Below are 26,214 nucleotides of genomic sequence, written 5' to 3' on the forward strand. Positions count from 1 at the left end.
ATTCCAGAAGAGGCAACCACAATAGACGTATAATAAACCGCAGATTTGAGATAAGCTTTAATCGATTCACGTGAGTTTGGCGGTTTTCGGACATAGACCTTGATTAAACCGAGCAAAATGACGCAAACCAGAGAAACCGAGAAAACCGAGATGAGCTTGTAGTTCTTGATTCCGGTTTCGTAGAAGGAGAATGCATAAACTAATGGTGGAATTAGGCCGAAGAAAATGTAAGACATGACCGCTACTAAGATATGTATCCGGAAATTATCACGTCTCCCTAACAATTCCTTGTACCGATCTATCTCTTGATCTGAACTGTTTCTTATATCTTGAAGCTACAAGAAAAAAAAAAAAAATCGAATATATCAAGAAATCAAAGAAGAAAAATATATAGCCAAGAAAAGGTTTACAAAGGGGTACGAGTAATTAATTACGTTTTGAGCTAGGACGATGAGTCCACCAGCCAAATTTGCGATAGCAAGAGCCAGTATATTCACTGAAACAGTAGAACTTTAAATCATTATTTGTTGTTATAAACAGAAATAGTCTCATGATAAACTAATCTTGCATTTATTTGCTAATTAATTAAAAAGAAAAAACAAAGAATGGTGACTTACCGGTGGAGGAACCAGAGGCAGCGGCTGAGGATACAACGCCGAGGCTGGTGATGGTCTCCGTGAGACCGCCGTAGACGGTGCTCTTCAAAACCTCAATGGCAAATCTTTCTCCGTCCGGTTGAATTTGTGGCAGTGATTGTGTTGTGTTAATACTATTTCTGATCTCTAAATTTACTTTAACTGCATATAATTTGCAAATTTTCTTAGTATAGAAGATAAATATAGTTGTATAGTATCAATCATATACAAATTTGACTAATGTTTTTTCATCAAAACCGTTCTTGATTTTCCCCAGTTTGGAATCAATTTGTCTAGTCCGGTTTAGGTGAGAGGACGAACTTAATAATTTTGTCTCGATTCAGGGATAACATACCTGGTTCCTCAACCGGTTTTGCCCTGATATAAACAAATTGTAAGAACCTTGTTCCTGAAATTGGATTAAAAAGCATGGCTCATCAAATTTATAAAACCATGCAAACCCGGCCGGAAAAAGGTGATTTAACGGTTTAGAAAAAGTTTGATATACCTAACCGGATGAAGTACTTAAGACAAGCCAAGCATGAGAAGATAATTCCCTCCTCTTTATCTTCTTGAACATCATCCTCAATACGAGTCTCAGGGAGGACATGAACCTTAACCGGTGGCTCCATCTCTTCAATGTCGCTTGGTTCGTCAGTTTCCTCACCCGGTACATTGAGTTTTAGATCCCCAGACAAATCAACGTGCTTCCCACGTTTCCTTTTCTTGAGAATCACTTTTCTGGTGATACATGAGCTACAACATGGACAGTAAAGCTCATAATTTTCTTGTGTTTCAAGCAACTTCTCTAGGTTTGACTTTTCTTCTGAATCCGATGATGATGATATCTCCCTCTTTTCTTCTTCTTCTTCCTCTTGTTGTCCTTCTATCTCACCATTTTCTCTGTTCTGTTGCATTTCGTTCTCTACATTTGCTAAGTTTATGGAGCTCGACTTTAACCAATCTAAACCGTTTTCTTCATTTGAACCTGCTTCTTCGGATTCTTCGTTTAAGTCGGTTTCATTGTTTGAACCGGTTTGGCTGACAGTAGTCTCAAGTACTACTGGATCTGAATTGGAACATACTGATGATGTGCTTTCACGAACAGACTTGTTTCCTACGAGAGCAATTAAGAAAAAAGTAAACAAGAGATTGATCTACCGGTTATGCAAGATTGAGTCCGGTTAAAGAATTGGAAATTTGAGAAATCCTACAAGTAGTAGACGTACGTCACGTACCAAAAAAAGTTAAGATCAAGAAAAATAAAAACATGTATCTAGGTGACAAGTTGACTAATAATAATTGTATGTACCTTGAGATCCATCATCTTTCTCTTCGACTTCCACATCTATCTGGGTGGTAATGTTGACAGGCGCCGGCGCGGTCGCTACCGCCTTGAATCGAAATTCTCCGGGGGGAACATTATCTTTACCAAATCTAAAAGTCTCAAGAAGATCCACTAATAATTCTGCATCTATAGTCTCACTTTGGCCGTCATTCAATCCAAACCAGCTTGCATTGACTGGTCGGTTTGGCTTTTCCATTTCAACCCCAATTGTAACGAAACTGTTGCCAACGATTTTGAGATATGAAGGAGATTTCAGATTATGTGACTTTCCTTTTTTTCTTCTTTCAAAAAGAAAACATAGTTGTGTCGTTTTTATTCTCTAGAATCATATTATCTTTACATATATGTATATAAATAATACCCACGAGGGAAGCACGAGGTGTTAAATATTTGTTAGTAATTCATAACGAATAGCTTCAAAAATTGCTTCAAATTACAGGTTGATTTTTGGTAATCAGGGAAGGTGTCGTGACTCATAGACTCATAGTTAAGTAGCACTCAATTTTGCAACCTTAACCATTTTTTTATATATGAGTAAATGACTAATGGAGTTAAGAATTTTCAGAAGTAATACGAATCACTTTTTTTTTTTTTTTGTTAAAAAATATACGAATCACTTTGAAAGCTAGTTTTTTTTTTAATTCATGAAAATAGTGTCTTTATGGTGATTGTACTAACTACTAAGTTAACTTATTTATTATTTTCACTGAAAAAATGCATACAATAACTAATTAGTCAACCCACAATCAATAGAGTTCCACAACATAACTATTTTAATACACGAGTCGCACAAGTTGATAATGAAAACAAATCATATAGTGTACAACTCATTATGACAAAGAAACGTTACAAGTTAGTTTAGGCCTTGAATGACAAGTAGATTCTACGATACTTTTTGGATTTTGTTTTTCAAAAACCAATTTTTTCTCTATTCAAGATTTTACATTATATAGATTCCCTAAAAAATAGAAAATCTATTTTTTAGCTTTTCTTTACAAATATTAACAAAAACTAGAATCTACGTAATTAGAGATTTTAGGGAAAAGTTTCGATTCATTTTGTTTTTTTAATATTTCTTTATGTAGTTATTTTTTAAAATAAACAAAAAATAACTTTCCTACAAAAAACTAAAATTTCAAAAATCAAAAACCAAAATCTATAATCTAAAAACCATTTAAAAACCATCTTCCATTCATTCCATTCATGGCCTTAGTTGGGATATAAAATACTAACGGACACGTTATCAAAAACGTATAATTACTGTCTGTTACGAAGCCCATTAATTGCGAGACCCTTATACATTTGCATTTCGCAAAATAGGCCCAATACTATAAAATCTTCAGCACGACCACCAAAAAAGTGGAGCTACCCCACTAAATACCACGTGGCAAAACGTGAGGCTTCAGTTTCGGCAGAAGTGTGTGAATGTGATCCTTCTTTTTTTTTTTTACTCGTCAACTCGGTTCTTAATTTTCGCGCTTTTCTGAGAGATCCATTAAAAATAACATACAAAATCATATCCAAAAGATCTGAAAAATGTATGTTGCAAAACAGTAAACTAAAAAAAAAAATTCGAGTTTATAATTGTTGGATCTATCAAATTTTTTTCTTTAATTTGTATTTGGGTTGGGGAAGGAATAAAATTAAATTTTGATTATGTTTCCTAATTAAAGATCCAAAACTTTTGTTTTAGTCAAGAATTAAAGGGTTACAGTGTACTCTCTCTGTGTGTGTGGGTTACAACTTTTTATAAAGATTTGGAAGCATGTCGGCGAAGTTCGCATCGTAAGGGGATTCTTTACGTAGTAGATAGGCCACAGGTGGTTTCAATCTTTCCCCAAAGTACCCCATTTCGAAATCGACAAAATATATATTTCGAATTTTAAATTATCTAATCAGCATTTTCAGAAACCCTCACTACCCACTCACCCCTCTCTTCTTCGATTTGATCAATGGCGTCGTCTCTTCAGATCAGTGGCTCGGCGGTTAGGATCGAACCGCTCCTCGGATTAAACCGAACCGGTTATTCCCGTCCGATCGGGAGTCTCGGTTTCCCTCGTTTTCGCCGCAGGTTTTGTAGTATCAAACGTCCGCTGTTGCTCCGCCGTTCTTCTTCTTCTTCTTCCTTCTCCGGTGGTGGTGGCTCTGGTGAGTCTGATGGTGATGATAAAGGATTTATCGCTGACGCAGAGAGAGATGGCTCTGGCTCCGTTCTTGGATTTCAGCTCAGTCCTCCTGGTAATATTAGAATCACTCTTCTTTGAATTTACTCACTGCTGTGTTTGTGAATTTAGGGATTTGGTGGTTCTTTAGGGTTTAGAATATTTGATTTTTTTTCATTTCTGATATAGAGTAGTACAATTTGGGGTTTAGAATTTTGTATTTTTTTTGTTATACAGGTGATCAAAAACTCTTTGGCACTAGCACTGACGAAATTACACATCAAGGAGAGAAGAAAGACGTTATTGATGAAACAGTAATGGCTGATTTTGGTGTACCTGGGAATAGAGCTGTTGTTGAAGAAGGAGCTGCAGAAGTTGGAGTTCCCAGTGGAAAAGCTGAATTTGTCAATAACCTCGTTTTCGTTACGTCCGAGGCTGCTCCTTACTCTAAAACAGGAGGGTTAGGAGATGTTTGTGGTTCTTTGCCTATAGCTCTTGCTGGTCGTGGGCATCGTGTTATGGTTGTTTCTCCTCGGTACCTGAACGGAACCGCTGGTGACAAGAACTATGCCAGGGCTAAGGATTTGGGGGTCCGTATTACTGTTAATTGCTTTGGAGGTTCTCAAGAAGTTTCCTTTTATCATGAATATAGAGATGGTGTTGACTGGGTAACCCACTAATCTTGTCTTACATAAATTGTTTGTGGATTTATGACAATCTCCATTTATTTACTTGTTGTTTTTTTCTGTTTGTTAACTGTTTTTAGGTTTTTGTTGATCATAAATCCTACCATAGACCAGGAAATCCATACGGAGATAGTAAAGGAGCCTTTGGTGATAATCAGGTACTACTGTTGATCGAAATACTGGTGACATTGTCCACAAAAAGACTTCTTATTTTTAAAATTGTAACTTTTCTTTCATTGCGTGAATGTTGTGTGTTTAAATCGTGTGCTCTACCAAAAATGACAAAAATGCTTCGTCTCTCACATTTTGTTATTACAGTTTCGGTTCACGTTACTTTGCCATGCCGCGTGTGAAGCCCCTCTTGTGCTTCCTCTTGGAGGGTTCACTTACGGAGAGAAATCCCTTTTCCTTGTCAATGACTGGCATGCCGGACTTGTTCCCATGTAACCTTTTCTTACTCACATTACCTTACTATTGGGTTCAACTTTGAACAGATGTGCAGGACTGCAGTTTCATTGATGGACTTTAGTTTTGTGTATTTTAAAACTCATATGTGTATCCCCTTTGATTCCAGACTTTTGGCTGCAAAGTATCGCCCATACGGAGTTTATAAGGATGCAAGAAGCATTCTCATTATACATAACCTTGCTCACCAGGTAAAATTCTTAAAGCATTTCTCTAGACTCGAATATCTATTCTTCTAGTGGTTTATATATGGTCGTAACTCGTTAGTTATTTTGCATTTCATAATTTGGTTCTTTTACTGAAAGGGAGTGGAGCCAGCAGCTACTTACACCAACTTAGGACTGCCTTCAGAATGGTATGGAGCTGTCGGGTGGGTGTTTCCAACATGGGCAAGAACTCATGCTCTTGACACCGGTGAAGCAGTTAATGTTCTCAAGGGTGCTATTGTTACCTCTGACCGTATCATTACTGTGAGCCAGGTGATGGATCTTTGTAAACATAACCCCTAATTGTTAGTGAATCACTAATAGTAATTGTTGTAAATTATAAGTTGGATGAGTTGGTATTCTGATTGGAACTTGCTTTCCGCTTTTTCAGGGCTATGCATGGGAAATCACTACTGTTGAAGGTGGATATGGTCTGCAAGACTTGCTTTCTAGTCGGAAGAGTGTTATAAATGGTACTGTTCACTGATCCTAAAACCCTGTCTCTTATTACTTAGACATTTTTCCAAGCTGATATTCTTGCGATGATTATCAGGGATAACAAATGGAATTAATATTGATGAGTGGAATCCGTCCACAGATGAACACATTCCTTTCCATTATTCTGCTGATGATATCTCCGAGAAGGTGATGTGAAGTTTTCTTGAGTAAATGCTCCATAATCTAGCAATACCAGTGCATTATGATGGTGAATGCATTCTCTGCTTTGGGCATTGATATGGTGAATTGACTTTCTGTGTCTGCTTTGGGCATTGCAGGTCAAATGCAAGATGGCACTACAAAAGGAATTGGGTCTCCCCATTAGGCCTGAATGTCCTATGGTGTGATTTCAAAAGCCAAACTTTTCAGTTTTTCAGATTCAATTTTGTCTTAAATCAAACTCATGTAGCCTGGCATGGCTTGAAACTTTTCTCAGATTGGGTTTATTGGAAGACTTGATTACCAGAAGGGCATTGATCTGATCCAAACCGCTGGTCCTGATCTCATGGTGGATGACATTCAATTCGTAAGTGAGTCTTTTGAACAGATTGACTGGAAAGTACACAGTGCAAGTGGCTGATGTGTTTTTCACATGTTTCTTAAGCCCGAGGCAGAAATGTTTTTGGCTTGTGTAGCACTTTTCTGCATTCTGATATTCCTTTTTTCAGTGAAAGACATGTTTATTTTTTATTGACTTATTTAATGTGATTTGGTTTCTTGCAGGTCATGCTTGGCTCAGGTGACCCAAAATATGAAAGCTGGATGAGAAGTATGGAGGAAACATACAGAGACAAATTCCGTGGTTGGGTTGGCTTCAATGTTCCAATCTCTCATCGAATCACAGCCGGGTAAAAAAATAAGAATGTCTCTCTAACTTAGACTTTCGTCAAATTCCAAAAGACTCTACTTATCTAGGTAGATCGATTCATTAGATTATCACATGTGTCATGTGAAGGAGCTGTTGTAGAAAACCTTGAGATTGTCACAAACATCTCATTGGCTTTTGTTTTGAAATCTTTAAACAGATGTGACATCCTTCTGATGCCGTCAAGATTCGAGCCTTGCGGTTTAAATCAATTATACGCAATGAGATACGGAACCATTCCAGTTGTTCATGGCACTGGAGGACTCAGAGTGAGTTTCTTAAAATCTTCAAAAACCGGATAAATACAAATTCTTATGTGTTCAGAATCAGAGAATTGTTTGATAATTAAAAGGTGGTATGAGTATAATTGAGTCAAATTGTTGTCAGGATACGGTTGAGAATTTCAACCCTTACGCAGAAGGTGGAGCTGGTGCTGGTACAGGGTAATATATTCTTCTGTTTTGAGAAACAAATGTGACAGATCAAAGTCCAATGATTTGTATTTTTATGAATCTTTCTTTTGTGGTTTACATGTTTCAGGTGGGTTTTCACTCCCTTGTCGAAAGACAGCATGGTGTCGGTAAGTTCATTGAACTCCCCATTTCTCTTTAGGAGTTGTGGTATACGTTTTTGGTTTAGGGGAAATGACCCTATTGTGTTACATCTCAGGCCTTGAGGTTGGCTGCAGCAACGTACAGAGAGTATAGAGAGTCATGGGAAGGATTGATGAGAAGAGGAATGACCCAAAACTATTCTTGGGAAAACGCTGCCGTTCAGTATGAGCAAGTTTTCCAGTGGGTTTTCATGGACCCTCCCTACGTCAGTTAGACCCAACACAAATCGAACAAACCGAGTTGGACCGGATCGGACCAGACCAGACCTGACCTGACCAATCAGATGGAATATAGGGCTATTGTGGAAACCTCCTATTCCGGTTATCGAAAATCTATGAATGGTTTTCAACGTTTCCAGTTCCACAATAAGCCGTGTGTATGTTATTGCATCGTATGACTTTTGTTTTGGGGAGGTATAGTAGTTTAGTTACGAGGCTATAATATGTTTCTTCTGTTTGATATGCACTTTTCCAGTGATGATGATTGATAAGTTTAATAATGACGATTTCATAACAAATTAGTGGGCTCTATTCGTTAAAACAAATAATTTGACCAAGTTTTAATTAATGATATAGATGAGAATGAGTAGGAGAGCAGTAACACACAAATGATCGAAAACGTAATGTATAATTGAGTTTCCGTTAGACGTGCTTACCCTAAAAAATCAAACACCAAATATTACAAAACATGAAGTGAAGAAGTCTCAACGACTCTATAACATGATACTAATTAGAAAGAAGGACCAGTAATTCTCATCATTTCGTTATAGTATAGGCATTGATGTTCAACATTTATTGACAGATCGGTCGATCATCTCATCTTTGATCTATTATTCTGATAACAAGTGATGGGGTTAATGGGGGTAAGGAAATAGTCCAAAATAAGGTCTCTTAATTCCCATATTAAATGTCTAATAGTGACTCATAAAATATAAACTGAGTCACTATCTATACTAGTATTTTTGCAGCAGTTTTTGTTCAAAAATATTTTTTGGAAAGATTTTGCATTTAATGCATTGTAAGTAAGGTTTAAGAAAATAAGAAAATCTTTCTACCTCACTCAAACATAAATATATGATTCCTTTTCATTTTTATTTGAATTTATATTTAAATTATCTTGAATTATTCTATAATACAAGTTAATAAAAATTGTGTTTTTTCCTGCATATGTTGTAATACAAAGTTTTAAAAACGGACATATATTACTCAATTTACGAGAAATGCTCAACCGTTTTAAGAATTCTAAGTATTATAAATATTTAAACTTTATAAGAAGCGTCAATCTTATAAAATGTAAATGGTTACAATCTTAATAAATAACATAGCAACTCAAGCTAATATTTATAATACAAAAATAATAAATATAAAAAATTAACATGATATAGTGCGAGTTAAAATATCTCTGGGCGAAGATATATAGCGGGACAGATTTGTCGATGTTTATATAGATTTAAAATATCATTAATTTGGTGTGACACGGGTAAAACATCATTTCATTACTTTGTTAACACTATCGGTATCAAAGAATAGAAATATGTAATTAAGTTGATTAAATAAATATTATGTAAAAAATAAATTATATTATGGTATTATATGGTTTAAACTTTAAATCATAAAATTAAAATTATTATACAATTATAACATATTTAACCAACAAATAAAATTTATAATTTAAATATTTTAGTTATAAATAATTTCTATCCGCGGGTCCTAATTTAGTTAGACAATATAAACTGAGTCACTATAGTCCAAAATAAGGTCTCTTAATTCCCTTATTTAGTTGTTATAATGTTTCGTTGAAATGAAATGCTATCGTTCGAGCACGCACGATCCTAAAATTCTCTATTATTGCGATTATTATTATTATTTAGAGTCTAATTCGTTGAAGAATGCCATATTTGTGTAGTTCACATTCAAAAAAACCTTTCCTAAAGTTGACCAACCAGTTTACATTGAAAAGTGTATATGAAAATGATTGTTTTGTTTTTCTATTTTTTTTTTTAATTTTTCTTTCTTCCTGTTACAACAAAACGTAATGAAGATATTTCTCAATAAAATTAAATTTGGAATTGAAAACAATACCAAACGCATAATAATTAGTTTCCATGAAAAAAACAGTACTCGTAAGTTAAACATATTAAATGTCTAATAGTGACTCATAAAATATAAACTGATAGTGTAGCTGGTGTTTTCTTTTTCGGTGCTTAATTACATCATCAACCATTTGAAACTTTGAAATCATAAATACCGATATTAGTTGACGAAACAAAAAAAAAAAAATATCAGCCATACAAAAAAATAATTATGTAATTATGCTCTATTTTTTATTTTTTTTTTATTTAAGTAAAAAACAATAAAATGTCTAATATACACGAAATAAATCCTTTTTTATGGTAACATGACATATACCGAGAGTAGATATACTAAAGAGATTAACAATGTTTTAAACACACAAAAATTTAGAATTAAAGATACCAAAAAATATTTAACCACGTAGATGTATAGGAGAGATAAAAAAAATTAAATGTTATTCCGCCGATACGTTGTTATTCATAACTTAGAATAATAAAAAATACGGTAGAAATTTAAGTATTCAAGTTTTTGTTAGATGAAAACAAAAGAAGGTTTTTTCTTAATTTTTGTCACACATTTATTTATGTTTTTGTAAGCGGAGACACATGCGTTTGGTGTGCTAAAAAATCCGCTCGTACATTAGCATTACGAGAAACATAAATCAAAGAGAAAGAAGAAAACTCCTTCATGTCGATCCAAATGTTGTTTAAATATGTTGCAAAAGCTGGCCAATCAGTTGGGGAAGACACCATCTTCACCAAGTCGGAGCAGTCGGTAAGAAAAGCCACATCCCGGAAGTCATGTCCAATCATACATTGCATCGATACATTGCATCGCCCAGATGAAGGCTTCAACTTCTGCATGTAACGGGGATAAACTTCGCCGGAAATTTGTCGCTCCAAGCACTGGGGGCGATCCTTCTGATGAAATACAACAACATCCTGCACCGGCAAAAACATCTGTCGCTTTCCAAGAGCCGTCAACATAACATCTCTGTCCCATAAAAATCGTAGGAAGAGATAAACCCCTTCTATACCCAGGTGTTTGACCCGTAGTAGTGGAGGGAAACTCCTCCCTCTCGACATCTACCTGAGCCTCCTGCCAGGACAAAGCTTCACCCTCCACCACCCGGACAACCTCATCAGGGCGTTCAGCCTAGTTTTCAAAAACACGGGCGTTTCGAGCTTTCCAAATATACCACATCATCGAAGGAAAAACCTGAACCTGTGAACCCAGACTTATGGGATCTAGAAAATGATCAACATTAACATATACAAAGTTCGTCGGAAAGAGTTGCGGCCCCACTAATACATGAGCTAAAGTCCAGGCTTATCGGACCGGCGAGCATAGAAAGATGGCATGATTTATATCTTTCTCCTCCTTCATTTATGTTTATAGTTGAAAAGTTGAATTTATATATGGGCTACTTAATTTTTAATAAACTGAAATAAGTCTTTTTTTTCCTTGAATTGAATTTAATTTCAATAAAAGAAAGAAATAAAACAGAACAAGAGCAATCTCTCCGGTAATGATGGACAAAAGTGGGTAAGTCAGTGGGAATAGAGGTCTCTGATACCAAACACAAACCCTTTTTTCCACACTTTTCTCCCCTCTAATCACTCTCTTCTCTCTCTCTCTTGTTGACTGTAAAAAAAAAAAAAAAATCACTCTCTTGTCTTTGTCGTCGTCCCCTTTCCTCTTTCGTCCTACTTGTAATGTGTACCATGACAAAAAAAAAAGAGAGAGAGTCTTTTTGGTGTTTAAATTTCCCATTTTTTGTCAAATCTGCTTCTCGAGCTTAACTAGCGAGAGAAGGAACGAAACACAAAAAAGGCAAGAGGCTTTCTTGTCGTAGTGAGAAGAAGAATCTCAGGTGAATTTCATTGTTTGTTCTCATTATCTGTTTTGTTCGACAAAACCTCAGTTTCGATATGTCAAAAAAGGTTGGGACTTTAAACGACTGAGTTCTCTCTTTAAAAACCATTTTCAGGACATGATTGGTAAAAATTTGAATTGGGTCTTTGTTCATATGGTAAAAAAGTTGAAACTTTTCAATGTTCTTGATTGAGGGTTTTAGGATGACGATTTCTTCTTTTAGGGTTTAGATTTTATTTCACTTGCACTGGTCTTTTCATACGCTTTGGAAAAAAATGTTGCAGGTTTTGATTGGTAAAGCTAATTTATATTGATCTGGGTTGGTTGAAATTTCTAATTCTTTGATTTTAAATTGCAAACAAATGCCACCTTTCTTCTGGGAGATTTTGTTAATATCTTATAGACGAGAGAGTATTATAGAAGTTTCAGACAATATCTGTTTTTGTTTCAGATTAAATTGTTGGGGTTGCTTTAGAGCTGTGGATTCTAGTTCTTGTCTGTTTGTTATTTCTTTTATTATGATTTAGTTAGCGTATTCTTGTTACCTTAAACATCTATAGAATCATGTTATCTTTTGTTTTATAATGGTTTAAAATATTTGAGATCTGTGACCCAAAATACTCAAGACCTTCTTGTGGAATCAGAATCCCCTAATTTGTTTGTTCTGTTTGGACTTAAAGTTACAAGACTCATCCTTTCATATGGATCTATATATATTATTAGGTACTTTAGTTTCAACTTTTGCTAGCAGCTTAATACCAAGTCTTTCTGAGTCTTTCTGATCAAGGATGTAGTAGTCTCTCATGTTTATTGCAATACCCATTTGTTTGTTTGTCATTGTCTAACATTACTTGCTTAGATATTGTCTTTATCTTCTGATTGTGTAAGTTTGAGTCAGTTGTCTTTTTTTTTTCTGCTCACATGCTATAGGAAATGTGGCTTTGAAGTATTCTTACGAATACCATCACTGAAGATTGACTATTTTGTTTTCGTCATTCTTATTTGATCATTTCATTTTCACAGTGAAAGAGAGAATTGGAGTTGGGATTGCATTGTTAATCTTTGAATCAAAATGAGTGCAGCAGCTACAATGCCTATGCCCCGTGAAGCGTCTAATTACGATGAGATCTCTATGCAACAGAGCATGCTCTTCTCTGATAGTCTTAAGGTAGATTCCAATCTTTGAATTGAATAATCTTACTAAGTCTTGTGATCATTGCTAAAGTTTTCAAAAACAATTTCCATGCAAGATAAGGATTCTAGTTAATGTCTTTGGTTTGCAGGATCTAAAAAATCTGAGAACGCAGTTGTATTCAGCAGCTGAGTATTTCGAACTATCCTACTCTAATGATGAACAAAAACAGATGTGAGTGAGTTTATTCCTCTCGGTACTCCTTATTCTATCTCTCAGTGATCCTAGTTTGCAGCTCTGATTACTTTTCGTTAGACTTTCTTCTTTTGGGGGTCTTATAGTTTCCTATGTGTTTATGTAGAGTCGTGGAGACACTGAAAGATTACGCGTTAAAGGCTCTGGTGAATACAGTTGACCATTTGGGCTCTGTTACTTATAAAGTCAATGACTTTGTTGATGAAAAAGTTGATGAAGTTGCGGGAACTGAACTACGAGTGTCTTGCATTGAACAGGTATCATTTATTCCTTGTCCTTTAAAATGGTGTTCTTAGATTGATTTCGTTTAGGTTACTGAGTGTTCTTATATATGTATAGAGGCTACGGATGTGCCAAGAGTACATGGATCATGAAGGTCGTTCACAGCAATCACTTGTGATCGACACTCCAAAGTTCCACAAGCGATACATCTTGCCTTGTAAGTTTCTCTCTTATTTGTAACAATCAAGTCTCATCTTGCCTTGTAAGTTTCTCTCTTATTTGAGACTCACTACGAAAAAAAACTACATTCTCTATCAGCGGGGGAAATCAAAAGAGGTGCCAACCTCGCAGAGCTGAAGAATGTTGAAGGTAGTTTTGATGGAGAAGAAGGCTTGAACCAATTTAGAAATGGTATAAATTTCCATTACATCTACATGTCCAAGATTTGTTCTAAACCTGATTCTTGATTTGATCTGTTTTCTTGTTTCCTAAAGCTGTTCGTGCTACAATTCGGGAAACGCCTCCAGCACCAGTAAGGTAAACTCCCTCATTCCTAGTGAGTTCCCTTTGTTAGCTGACTGGAATGTTTTAATCATTGATGGGTTGGTTTATTGCTTTTTTGCAGGAAACCAATAGTTCAGTCTCCGTCTCTTAGGAAACCTCAACGTTCAGCAACCTTTTCGTTCTCCTCTATCGCCACGGCACCAAAGAAAGAACAAGGTAAAAAAAACAGCTTTAGCTTGAAACTGCCGTTTTTGAGCTTAATGTGAATACAAACCCTCTAACTGTGTTGCTTGGAAAAACCAGATAAGAGAGCAGTATCACCACATCGGTTTCCACTTCTAAGATCTGGTTCAGTTGCTATTCGACCTTCATCAGTTAGCCGGCCAACGACCCCGAGCAAGAGTAGAGCGGTATCTCCAACTCCTAAACGGGTAAGCTTTAGTTATACATTATTTCATGCACTCACTCAGGCCCTATCTTTACCGGTCTTGTGCTTTACGGGTTATGATTCTTGATTTCTTTACGGTTCAGTATCCGTCAGAACCGAGGAGATCAGCTTCGGTTCGGGTTGCGTTTGAGAAAGAAGCCCATAAAGAACCAGAGCATCAACAACAACAGAGCAAGAGCAAACGGCTGCTCAAGGCACTGCTTAGCCGACGCAAAACCAAGAAGGACGATACGCTCTACACTTACTTGGACGAATATTGAACCGACAGCTGGTTTTGTATTTCAACTGGTAAACCGGAAATTACATTCCAATTTTATTGCATTTTTGTGTAATATAATAATGTCAATATATATGTTTTTGTTACATTTTTTATGTGAATGCAATATTTCTTACAAGCATACTAGAAAAAAATTCACCAATTTAATCAAATACACTACAATTTTACTTCCAAGAGAAGAAAAAAAACCACAATTTTATTCTTCAATATTACACTTGATGATGTTTATACTTACCAAAATTGTTTACACTTTTACTTCCAAGTTCCAACAACCAAATTCACTTTTTCTTACTAATCTTTTTTTTCGTAGTGATCTTTTTTTATTTATAATTATGCTTTAACAAAAACGGAGTTTTTTAAAAGCTTTTCTGATCAAATTTTTATGTCCATGTAAATCGCCCATCAACAACTAAGGTTGTGTTACTATGTATAAATGTATATAACAACATACAATATGATCATTTTATACTCAAATGTAAGACTAAAGCACAAATGCAAAAAAAAAGGAACGTGACGATACCGTTTTCTGAAATACTCACATCCGAATTTTAGTAAAACTGTGATAGAAATTAAACTTTGTGTTTTGATTTGTTCACCAAATGCAAACATTACACTTCAATTTTGAAACAATCATTTGAAACTTTATTGTCAATGAAGGTAGTACAAACACAGATTAGTTTATAGAAAAAGAAAACAAATACAAAGTCGACATGGAAGATAAAACCGACTAGAGAGCCTTAAAACATGACACCAACTTACGAGTCTTTCTCAACGTCCAATGATTTATAATTAGATTCCGGTTTCAGTTTTCGATTCGTCTTTTACAGCCTTTTTTGGTGGTGGTGGAGGCGGTGATCTCTTGTAATAGGCAGCACCAAGTGATCGGCGAGAAGAAGGAAGAGAAGCTTCACGAGAACCCATCGATGGAGGAGTGAAATAAGAGGATGGTGCATTATCGCCATCATGAGTGTATTGAGCCTGTGCGATCACGAGTGTAACTAGGAGAATACAACATGTTAAGAGCTGGTTCCGTGAAAACATTTTTTTCCAGTGATATAGATTAGAGAGCACACCAACGATGAGAGCTCGATATTTTATTGTCTACTATATATGTATGGTAACAAACAATAATTAGAGGGTTCCCACTTACTTATTAATTAGATTATTTTTCAATAATTAAAGATCAACCAGTGTATTTTTTTGTTTAATTTAGGAGAGAACTCAGGGTCGGTCCAAAGTAAGAAAATAAATGTGGCCCCCCTTTTACAATTTTTGGTAGAAAAAAAAAATCACTAGTCTTTAAGACTTGTTAACAAACAGACCAAAATAAATTTGATGTATACAACAAAATTAATAATATGGCAAAGAGGGGGAAAAAAGTAACGTGATGTACACAAAATGAAGAACGGAAAAATCAAAATTTGTGGCTCGTACATGGTAGAACATGGGATATAAACCATTAGTGTTTTTTTTTTTATTATTGAAAAGAACCAGGGGCGGATCTACCTTATAGTAGGTGGCGCACGTACCCCATACCGATAGATTGCCAAATGTAATTAAGTATATCTTTTTGCGAAATGTACTTAAAAAATGATAATATAGATTAATTTTTTTATAAATTTATAAAGAAAATTTTCTTATTTGGTAATCCTTTATATATATATATATTTAATATTTAATCATTATAATCAATATATTCTATAATTAATTACATGGAAAATAACATTTAATGTATGATGTGTTGAAGAAAACAGCAACAAATTTTGTTACCGTAAAAATATTGTAAATGAATTCCAACTACAATTTAATGTAGTGTAAAGAAACAACAACAACAAAAAGTCACATTTCAGTAATATTCTCATATATATATATATATATTGATAATTTTATATATATATTAATTATGAGATGTGATCGACTGTTGGTCGATCGCTTGGTCGATCGGTCAAGTCTCGGAGTCTGGTCAGGTTCAGCTCAGTTTGATCGACCATTTAATCGACCAAGTGGTCGATCGTTGAAATCTGGAAGTTTGGTGAAGTCTGGTTCGGTTTGATCGACCATCTGATCGATCGCTCGGTCGATCGTCGAAGTCTGGAGGTCTGGTGAAGTCTACTTCGGTTTGATCGACCGTCTGATCGATCGTGCGGTCGATTGTTTTGTCCTGTGATCCACCCGAGGAATCCAAAGTGTGCATGACCGACCAGACAATCGACCACCTGGTCGATCGTTTGCTTTTTTCATCTTCTCTTCCGTCTTTTCTTCTTATTTTTTCACCTATTTGACTCCAAATTCTCTAGCTGGTACATATCTACTCCAACATCTGAGATAGCAAACTTGATGCAAAATGCAACCTAAACAACCTAAATGCTCATGAATATGCACAAAACAATGAAGAATTAAGCTCTAAAATCACATAAAAACACAAGATATCAAGATCATAAATATTATAAAAGATTTTTAAAAAATTATTATCGTATTATTTAATCAAATTAATATGTAATCCAAATTGAGACCAGAGAAATTTATTAAATTACAGTAATTATTAATTTATCGAGTATCTATTTATAGAGTTTTATTGTATATAGTATATAAAATAAAATGCTAATAAATATTAGTGTAAATTCATGTTCAACGTTTGCACTAGTAGAATTGTTTACTTGGATCATATGAATCTATACTAATAAAAAGTAGAAGCTATAAGCTCCTAAAGGCATTCACCTAGGATTTTAAACCACCAATAGGGATTAGACACTTCATTAATTAACTTTTTAAAAATTTCCAGAATTTTCTATATTAAGAATTATTTTAAACAACCTATCAGGATTTGACATGTCATTTATTAACATTTTTTAAAATTCCAGAATTTTTTAGAAAAGGAAAATTTTAAATTTATGGAAATAAAAGAACTATGTACAATATCCCACATCAGCTAGAAAAGTTTTAAACAATGAGTCAGAACCAGTATAAATAAGATTAATATGCTTCTAACAACGAATGAGCAAGAAAGCTTGATTTATCAGGCGTCCAAGTTTAAAAATATATTTGGTTTGATCCGGTTTTTTATTTAATCAAATTTAAACTTTAAAATGTTTTAAAAGAATATATTATAATATTTAAAAAATTTAAAAGTTTTTGAAACTTTTAAAAGTTCTTAGCTTTTAAAAAGTTTTTGAAACTTTTAAAAGTTCTTAGCTTTTAAAAAGTTTTTAAATATTATAATTTTAAAAGTTCTTAGCTTTTAAATTTTTTTAAATATTATAATTTTTAAATTATAATAGGAAAAGACTCTTGATACTTTATTTTCGTTAAGTTTAAAATATTATAAATATTTAAACTTTTTAAAAGGTTCAAAATTTATATTTCGAAACCTTTTAAAAGTTTAAAATATTATAAATATTGATGCAAAACATAAATTATCTTATTTATCTACTTTTGTGCTTTTTATTTCTTATGAGCTGTTAAACATATTTTTGTGTATGATTTTATAGATGAGTTGATATTCTTTCATTAATTTTTTATTTTTTATCTTATTTTTTATTTTTATGAAAAAAGAATTGATTTTGTTCTTGGAGTTTGATGGATTAATAAGTTGTGTGGTAGTCTAAAAAAAGGTTTTTAGTGGAAGAATGTGAAGAAGTTGACGAGGATGAAGAAGAAAAAGAGTATAGCGAAGAAACATACGCTAAAAGTAATGATGACGATTACCACAAAATTTGACAATAGAAATGACAAGAAAGAATATGAAGAATAAGAAAACATTGAATAAAAAACAGGAAAACATAGGTGGTAGCGATCAATTAAATATGAAAACGAGTTAAATTCATAATGATAAAATTGTTTTGTTTTTCTCGTGGTCAAAGAAATGGTTTAGGATATGCGAGATCATCAGTTTAATTCGCCTCGTCTGGATGTCAAGTTATATTCATGATTTTTTTTATCAGATTTGATTTTATAGCACAACTGATTTTTATATTTCAAAAAATGTGTATCTGAAATTTAACTTTTTCCTTAATACTAATTTAAATTTTTTATAAGATAATATTTTACTATCATCATCAATCATATATATTTTTCATCAAAATATATATATAATATACCCACGCGTAGTATGGGTTCAAAATCTAGTGAGAAGTGAAAAAGAGAACATTAGTATACATTGGCAAATTTAAAATTGTTTAGTCTGCTCACAAATTACCAAAAATACGTTTTATTTACATTTTGGTGTTAATTACAATTGCGAGGATAAATAAGCTTTTTCAATCTTTGGATTTTATTCATTTTATTAAGATTGATTACTAATGTTTTAGATTATTTTCCTTGTATTTTTTAGTAATAATATTTGTTGAGTGAATCAACCTAATTGAAAGAGTATAGTATCACTATCATCCGGTTGAAAATAAACGGGCGTTGATAAGCATAAGCGGGTCAAGTCCGTTTCAAAATCTCTATAGTGACTATTTTTTACCTTTAATGGATTGGATACTAACAACAATATTATTTTTTATCTAGCACTAGGTATTATGCGCTCCGTCTAGTTGAATCGCTTCCTAAAAATTTGAGAGGACTCGTCCAGCTGCGCACCAGACTCTCTCGCAAATTAGTCACGGTATAGCCTCTTATTTTTTTTTATCTCAAATATATTTAGTCATGATGTATAGTTATTGTAGAAAAATAGTGAATATAATTTAATTACTTTGCAGAACGGGGACGAATCATTTACCTGCCCCGATGCTCTTCGAGTCCGTATTCAACTCTTCTCACTTTTAACCAATTTCTAAAATTACAGTGATTATTAATTTATCGAGTATTTATGTATAGAGGTTTTATTGTATATAGTATATAAAATAAAATACTGAGAAATAATAGTGTAAATTTATGTTCAACGTTTGCACTAGTAGAATTGTTTACTTGGATCATATAAATGAGAAGTGAAAAAGAGAACATAATAAATATACATGGCAAGTTTAAAATTGTTTAGTTTTCTCATAAATAAGCTTTTTCAATCTTTGGATTTTATTCATTTTATTAAAATTGATTACTAATGTTTAGATTATTTTCTTCATATTTTTTAGTAATAATATTTGTTGAGTGAATCAACCTATTTGAAAGGATATATACATAGTATCATCCTACACTACCCATTAGATTTGGAACATTATATGTTAAATCAACAATTCAATTTTTTTTTTGACATAGCGCATGCACTGAACGGAATTAAGTTTTTTGAAGAGTCCTGCACCGTAAATGAGCTCCAAGATTGTGACCTAACTAGATGCATTGCGACAACCCTACACGTCCGAAGTTTTTTTTTTGTATTAAAGTACCATATACATATACTACATTACATAATTTGAAACGATAACATTTATTGTCACTAAAAATAAAATTAAGCAATACAATGATCTAATTAAAAAATATAGTGTTTTGTCTCACAAGAATTCGACACATAAGCACCCCTCTTAAGAAACATCATATATGGTAAAAATTAAAAGAAAAAAAATTAGTATTAGGTTTATCCCAAAAACTTCTTCATCTACCAAAACAATTAATAATTATCTTCTTTACAAAAGCATTTAGTGAAAACAAATAAAGTCTATGTTAATAACATTATGTAAATTTCTAATATATCTTTTATATATACACCAAAGAAATTAATCTTTCTAATTCTAAAATAGTAGAGAGAAATAATAGTCAAAGCAAGAGAGATCTATGCTGAAATGATCTCCTATAGTATAGTTCTGGACAACCAACCCAATTGTATGCACGATGTGCTAATGGAGAGTTGAAGTTGATGCTAGAACTTTTTGAGACACTTCAAGTAACTGAGATGGCTTATGACATTGCGTACAATTAGCGAAATGTGCATTATATAGAGACAACGATTTTGCTCATGTCATATTCAAGATATTGTTTTCTTTCTATTCACAAAAGAATTTGTGAGGTTCCATATTTAATTTCTTTTAATTGTGACATTCCTCTTTATCCACCAACTTTTTTATCATGAAAAATAATTTTTATTACACATCATTCCTCCTCCACATCAAATGGGGAACAATAGAACATAAATATTCATTCTCTAATATTGATGAGGAACAAAAAGAACCATTCCACATGATAGTTTGATGTTTGGTTCCGGTAGGGATTTTATATTTAAACCGTACCCGAGAGAGGCTACACAACAAGTACACATAAAAATAAAAAAATAACAGATTCATTCACACAGTACTATTAGATATTCGTTCTGTTTTTCACAAATTTACTATACTCAAGTTTTTTTTTTTTTTTTTTTTTCAAATAATATCACTACAACAAACACATAATCGTGACTAAAACAAAGTCCAAAAACCAATACTATATTGTATTACAACATACACATTATTGTACGTGTAACGCTAAAATAGAGATATGTATATAGTAAAAACAAATAAATAAAGAAGAAGAGGGATATTATTTTCCTCTTCTTATTCACGATATAACTTCCGAAAAAAAAAAGAAAACAAAATCAAATCAAAGCCTTCAAAAATAGCGTAGATCTTAAAAACATAAACCATTGCTCTTCCCAAACATGACATCAACTTAATTACGAGTCTTTTTATTTGTCCCAAAGAAAAAAAAAACAAATCAAAACAAACTTACGAGTCTTCCTTCTTCAACCGATGCTCACCATCACTCAATATGATCTAGGTACCGGTAGTAAGGGGTTCGACTTCTGAGGATTTTTTAGGTGGTGGTGGAGGCGATGATCTCTCGTAATGTTCAGCACCAAGTGCACGGTGGTGAGAAGAAGGATGACTAGATTCAATCGATGGTGGTATATAAAATAATGATGCTGCAGCAGCATTATCCTCATCAACAAGTTTCCGGTCTGTTTGAGCATGCCCCATCATGATTATAGCTAGCAGAATACAACATCTTATTAAGAGATGAATCCTAGAAACCATTTCTTTTTTTCTTTTTCTTTTATTCTGGTGATGATCAAGATAGAGTTGATTAATTTCTATGCTCATTCAACAACTATAATGTAAGGTTCCATCGTGTAACTAATGTTGTCTATGTGTAGCTCACAATATAGAGAGGGTTCCCACTAACTACTCTATTATTGATTAAGAATTTGAATTCTTCTAAGATTTACACCAAGTAATTTATTAATTTGTTTTGTAGTGTGTATCAGAAGAAAAGAACCGTTCCAACATGAAAGATTGATATCCGGTTCGGTTAGGGATAATTTTGTTCAAATCAGAACCGATCAAAGATAAACCAGTAAACCGAACCGGAGTGGCTAAATATAAAATCAGGTTCCGGTTCTATCTATTCTACTGTACAGAGTGGTGTGTGTAACCAATATGGCTTCGTCTTCCTTCACCTGCTCTTCGATTTTACCTGTAAATAAAAAAATCCCCAATTGCTTCTCTCGTAATCTATATATCTAACAACATAGCATCATCCCTTTGATTGTTCGATGTGATTGATTTCTCATATGTTATTCGATTTTTTTTTTTTTTTGTATTATTCAGATTGCTGATACGAGAAGCGTGAACTTGCGATGCACATTCCAGTCTCAGGTTCGTATGGTTTTTTTTTTTTTTGGATATCTATACGAAGTTTTCGGAGTTGATTCAGGTAGAAATTGAGTGTGAATCTGGTTATTTTTGTTTTCAGGTCTCTTGTGGGATTCAAAGAGATGATAATGGACGCCGTGTTTGGCGGAGGAGAACATTGGTAAGATGAAGCTCTGAGAGATTTCGCTCAGTTTCCACAGTTCAATGTAAATGACCTAAATTGGAATCAGGAATAAAAATATTAGGGTTTAGCTTTGCTTATAGACCACAGAAGAAAGCATTGTCCTCTTGATTTCCAATTTAGGATTTTTGCACACTGAGGATGAGTTTTTGAGTTTTAACTCTTTTTTGCTCATTTCTGTGTAAACTTGTATATGAATTTTAGTAACCAACAAGGCTTTCTTACTACTAGTTAGTCTTTATTCAAGTCACAGTGGTCTTAGTGTAATCGATATAATGCATAGAAGGAGACGGAGATTGTCTTTTTTTAGGACATCGTTGTAAAAATACTCTGGATCTTTGTTCTTATTGGACATCTTGTGAACTATCTGTGTTTGTTGTTAGATCGTATTAGGTTCTTGAGGTTTGGTTTTGAGTATTCATAACTACTCCATAGCCAGAAGAACAGTGCATTGTCATGTGTAGCTCACAAAGTTTCTTAGAACCATTTGTCTCGTTTAATCCCTTGAATTAAAGTCAGATATCAAACATATGTGTAGGTTTTGTAATTTTTGTTAAAGCAACCATCGATTGCTTCATAAACTAAAAACCTCTCCTATGTCGTTCTACTGTTTTTTTTTTTGTCTGTAGACGAAGAAGGATGATATGTTGCGTTACAAAATGCAAAGAGTTCCGTTTGTGGAAGAGCAAGTTAGGAAGATTAGAGAAGTTGGCAAGGTTATGACAATGGACATAGAGCAGCTTCTTTTGAGGGAAGACAATCGGTTTGAATTTGTCAACAGCGTAGCAGCTGAAGCGACTGAGTACGTGGAAAAGAACAGAGACGAATATGGAGGTTCCAAAAAGGCCATCTTCCACGTTCTGAGTAACCGTGTGAACGATCTCGGGTTTGATCGCCCTGAGGCTTATGTAGAAGCTGATCCTTACAAACCCGGTCCTGGCTATTTGTTGGAGTACTACACATAAGATACCATTATATATTCTCACAGCTTTCTTATTGTATTACCAAAACCAAATCTCTATGCATTCACATCTTTATTGTTTTGTAGTTAATTTTGGTAGAACAAAATTTTTAAAACTGTTTAATTTGTTCTGGCTTTTATGTCTTTTTTAAATCAAAATCATATAAATTTCAATACAACAGTTTGTTGTAAACTTGTAATCAGAACTCTCTATGGATACTTCATGTGTATTTAATATGTTATGACCATTTGATCCGGCCAGTACTTTTTTATTGGTTAAACTCTATCTAATAAATGTCAAATAACTAATATTATGTAAAAGTAATTAAATAGTATTTATGGTTTGTAAATTTTGAGTAGGCATGGGCATTTTACCTGGACCCGAATCCCGAACCCAACCCAAAGTAGATGGTTCGGTTCGGGTATTGTATAAAACCCGATCGGGTTCAGTACCTCTAAGAAGATTTGAACCTGAATGCCTACCCGAACTAATCCGAATTAAATTTAAAAATATGCATCTTAGAAAATTTGAACACATGACCTTGAGCATTTAAGGGTGCATCTTTAACCATTTTGCCATCTTAGTTTCTACGTCTTAAGATGAAATGTTAAATATTTATATATATATAAGTTTTCTAAAATTTATAAAAAAATAAAAATTAGTTTTTTTTTTTCATGGTTTGATTGAGTTCGGGTATACCCGAAAAATCCGAACCCGAACCCGAACCCGACCCGAAAATATAAAAAACTCGAACGGGTTCTATATGTTTAAATCCAAAAACCCGGAAACCCGAGAACCCGAACCCGAATGTCCAGGGCTAATTTTGAGCTTTCAGCTAAACAGTCAATAAATAAACTTATACTCATTCTTTTTTTAAAATACTATTATAAAATATATAATTAATTACGACGAAATTTATACAGAATTCTAATTTCTACATGAAAACTCCTTGACAAATAAAAGCTCTTTATATTAGGGGACATTACAAATGTGATCATCGAATTACCATACGTTAAAAGCCATTTTTTTAGAATGACTACATCGACTAAGAACAAAATTATAATAAAAACTGTTAATTTGTTTAAACTATTGGTCTAGCGATTTATAGTGAAGGGAAGAGCAGGGGGTGGCCTCTCATGTGGTAGGAATGAAAATGGATCCGGATTCACATAGTTGTCTTTTATACCCACATATTTCATCAACATTTTAAATTAAAAAATTATTTTTATTTTTAATTATTCAAGATTAAAGTCCTCTGAATAATAAAAAAAGGACGCAGCATCTTGTATAATATATTTTTATGGAAATTTTTGTTTATATGACATTTTCAAGTTAGCTGAATCATTTTGAATGATATGGTTTGTGATACTTTTATGCTTGTAATGGCCAACTAATTTTTCTTGTTATAGGCATGTACTGATGGTGCTTTTGGAGGTGTGGCCGGCCTTGGATGCGGACCAGTGTAATCCATCTCAAGATCGACTCTTCTTCTATTCATCACCATCTCCTCTTTAACCTTTTAAAACAACAAATTAAAATAGTATATATATATATATATATTTTAGTTTGGATGTGCATATCTGTAATCGATATATAACACTTCAAAAATCGTTGTTGTTGATACCTCATAGTTGACGTTGTCAAGATACGAAGTCTCAATGATCCCTAAGAAAATAGAAGCATACACACAAAACATTTATATTATCAATATATGTATTTTTGAACTACTTGAGAAAAACAATCTACAATAGTATTATAGTTACACTATAATTTTATCTATGCTTAGTTTATTAAACAAACAGTAATAGGTTACTTTACTTATTTGCAAAAGCAACAGATTGTAAAAACATGACTCAGCTAGTTAATTGACGTTTCTACAATCAAGAAGTACTTTTAAGGCTTAGTTTACATATTGGAGCCACGAAGTAAAGCATAAGTTAGAACAGTGTTTAAATGATCAGTACCTGAAGAAAACATCGGGGGAACGAGCAAGAAGGCTACAAGAATCATAACCAGCCTCATCTTTTAGAAATATTTTCTAATTTTTCTGTGTTTGGTGATATGTCAATGATTCGAGTTTATAATTCTCTTGGCTTATAAGACAAATGCATGTAGACATATATATATATATATAGATATAAAGTAGAGTCAACTATAGATATCAAGGTAACGGATCAACAACTTTAATACAAGTGTTCTATTAGTTTGAAAAATTTAAGAATGATGAATCCCATAATAATTAGTCAAAGTGAATACGTATACAATCCATTCTTTCCTTTCTTGGAACTTGTTAAAAGATTATATCAAAAAACAAAACTTGTTAAGAGATTAAATTATCTCATGATAATTCTTTAATTTGTAGTAGTAGTAGGGTTTTTTTTTTTTTTTTGCTTCAAAAATATAAGTCAAATTCCAATTTTAAGATGGGAAAACTGTGGTCAAAATTATCAGAGTCAACAACAAGTGTGATCACATGTGTCATGTGAGCAAATTTGACAGTGCAGCAATTTTATCCACTTAATAATGAAATATTATTTATTTGCATTTAGACCATATTGCTTTATTTATTACAGTCGTATTTCTGTTTTTAATAATAAATATTTATATTTCAAAAAGTATACTTTTACCTCAAAGTTGTATGAATTTTTTTTTTTTTTTGAATAATCTAATTTCACGAAATGCAAATAAAGAATTCGTATGTACATATAAAATGTTAATAATCAGAAATTTTTTAAAAAAATCATTGTTGCACATAATACATTCGTATGGTACAAAAAAAAAATCGAAATGGAAAAAAAAAAGAGGATAATAATGTTGGTATATATTTTTGTGCTCACCAAAATATGCTTTGCTTTGTCTTTTGGGTCAGTCTTCTTCAGCATAATATCATTTTAACACTCTTTTGTGTCCGATAGATTTATTATAGCTTTCTCTTTTCGGATCCAGTTTTTACTTTGTAGAGAGAGGAATACTAATTTCTTATCATCAAAAAAAAAAAGAATATTAATTTCTTTGAATGGAAGCATAAAGAAACACTATTCCAGTTTCTTGCATATGTACACTGGAAACAAAAAACCTTAAGAGAGAGAATTATCTTAAAGAAAAGAGCCATGCATAACGTAGATAGTTTTGTACGTCGTAATTTTATGTATTATATGGTTATCTTAGAGAATTATCGTAATTTTATGTGTTAAAGAAAAGAGCCATGCATAACGTAGATAGTTTTGATCTTATGTCTCATTTTAGAT

General features: G+C 33.2%; 5 protein-coding genes across 5 annotated transcripts in view; 3 read left to right on the forward strand and 2 right to left on the reverse strand.

Moving 5' to 3' along the window:
* LOC104738143 (membrane protein of ER body 2) overlaps positions 1-2,274 on the reverse strand; it is a 12,573-nt gene extending 10,299 nt beyond the window's left edge. Inside the window, exons 1-6 of the mRNA XM_010458367.2 lie at positions 1,948-2,274; positions 1,144-1,752; positions 991-1,044; positions 618-797; positions 435-496; positions 15-335 (exon numbers count right to left, since the gene is read on the reverse strand). Coding sequence (XP_010456669.2) covers positions 15-335; positions 435-496; positions 618-797; positions 991-1,044; positions 1,144-1,752; positions 1,948-2,179 — 1,458 coding nt within the window. The 5' untranslated portion in view covers positions 2,180-2,274. The remainder of the gene's footprint in view (positions 1-14; positions 336-434; positions 497-617; positions 798-990; positions 1,045-1,143; positions 1,753-1,947) is intronic.
* Positions 3,622-7,996, forward strand: LOC104736448 (starch synthase 1, chloroplastic/amyloplastic-like). Its single transcript, XM_010456432.2, has 15 exons — positions 3,622-4,221; positions 4,383-4,813; positions 4,912-4,989; positions 5,150-5,274; positions 5,406-5,487; positions 5,602-5,775; positions 5,894-5,975; positions 6,056-6,147; positions 6,279-6,341; positions 6,437-6,526; positions 6,724-6,848; positions 7,026-7,134; positions 7,253-7,308; positions 7,406-7,445; positions 7,535-7,996. Exons 1-15 carry the CDS (start codon positions 3,936-3,938, stop codon positions 7,691-7,693), a joined length of 1,992 nt encoding a protein of 663 aa, XP_010454734.1. The 5' UTR covers positions 3,622-3,935; the 3' UTR covers positions 7,694-7,996.
* On the forward strand, positions 11,079-14,435 carry LOC104736449 (protein ABIL3-like). Its single transcript, XM_010456433.2, has 10 exons — positions 11,079-11,424; positions 12,450-12,594; positions 12,710-12,792; positions 12,920-13,070; positions 13,153-13,252; positions 13,354-13,446; positions 13,530-13,572; positions 13,661-13,755; positions 13,843-13,970; positions 14,071-14,435. The coding sequence occupies exons 2-10, from the start codon at positions 12,499-12,501 to the stop codon at positions 14,245-14,247; spliced, it is 966 nt and encodes a 321-aa protein (XP_010454735.1). The 5' UTR covers positions 11,079-11,424; positions 12,450-12,498; the 3' UTR covers positions 14,248-14,435.
* On the reverse strand, positions 20,602-21,259 carry LOC109128455. The gene has a single exon (XM_019234803.1). The coding sequence runs from the start codon at positions 21,203-21,205 to the stop codon at positions 20,945-20,947; it is 261 nt and encodes an 86-aa protein (XP_019090348.1). The 5' UTR covers positions 21,206-21,259; the 3' UTR covers positions 20,602-20,944.
* LOC104736450 (protein PLASTID TRANSCRIPTIONALLY ACTIVE 7) lies at positions 21,586-23,144 on the forward strand. The gene is made up of 4 exons (XM_010456434.1): positions 21,586-21,646; positions 21,779-21,826; positions 21,924-21,983; positions 22,634-23,144. The coding sequence occupies exons 1-4, from the start codon at positions 21,608-21,610 to the stop codon at positions 22,967-22,969; spliced, it is 483 nt and encodes a 160-aa protein (XP_010454736.1). The 5' UTR covers positions 21,586-21,607; the 3' UTR covers positions 22,970-23,144.

The sequence above is a fragment of the Camelina sativa genome, chromosome 13 (assembly GCF_000633955.1).
Source record: "Camelina sativa cultivar DH55 chromosome 13, Cs, whole genome shotgun sequence".
Taxonomy (NCBI): Eukaryota; Viridiplantae; Streptophyta; class Magnoliopsida; order Brassicales; family Brassicaceae; genus Camelina; species Camelina sativa.

Coding starts and splice junctions, on each gene's coding strand:
- LOC104736448 (XM_010456432.2), top strand. CDS start 3,936: ATGGCGTCGTCTCTTCAGATCAGTGGCTCGGCGGTTAGGATCGAACCG. Junction 5,488..5,601: donor TACATAACCTTGCTCACCAG/GTAAAATTCTTA, acceptor TTTTACTGAAAG/GGAGTGGAGCCAGCAGCTAC. Junction 7,309..7,405: donor GGAGCTGGTGCTGGTACAGG/GTAATATATTCT, acceptor TACATGTTTCAG/GTGGGTTTTCACTCCCTTGT.
- LOC104736449 (XM_010456433.2), top strand. CDS start 12,499: ATGAGTGCAGCAGCTACAATGCCTATGCCCCGTGAAGCGTCTAATTAC. Junction 12,595..12,709: donor TCTTCTCTGATAGTCTTAAG/GTAGATTCCAAT, acceptor TTTGGTTTGCAG/GATCTAAAAAATCTGAGAAC. Junction 13,447..13,529: donor CTTGAACCAATTTAGAAATG/GTATAAATTTCC, acceptor TGTTTCCTAAAG/CTGTTCGTGCTACAATTCGG.
- LOC109128455 (XM_019234803.1), bottom strand. CDS start 21,205: ATGGTTTCTAGGATTCATCTCTTAATAAGATGTTGTATTCTGCTAGCT.
- LOC104736450 (XM_010456434.1), top strand. CDS start 21,608: ATGGCTTCGTCTTCCTTCACCTGCTCTTCGATTTTACCT. Junction 21,647..21,778: donor CCTGCTCTTCGATTTTACCT/GTAAATAAAAAA, acceptor TGTATTATTCAG/ATTGCTGATACGAGAAGCGT. Junction 21,827..21,923: donor GATGCACATTCCAGTCTCAG/GTTCGTATGGTT, acceptor TTTTGTTTTCAG/GTCTCTTGTGGGATTCAAAG.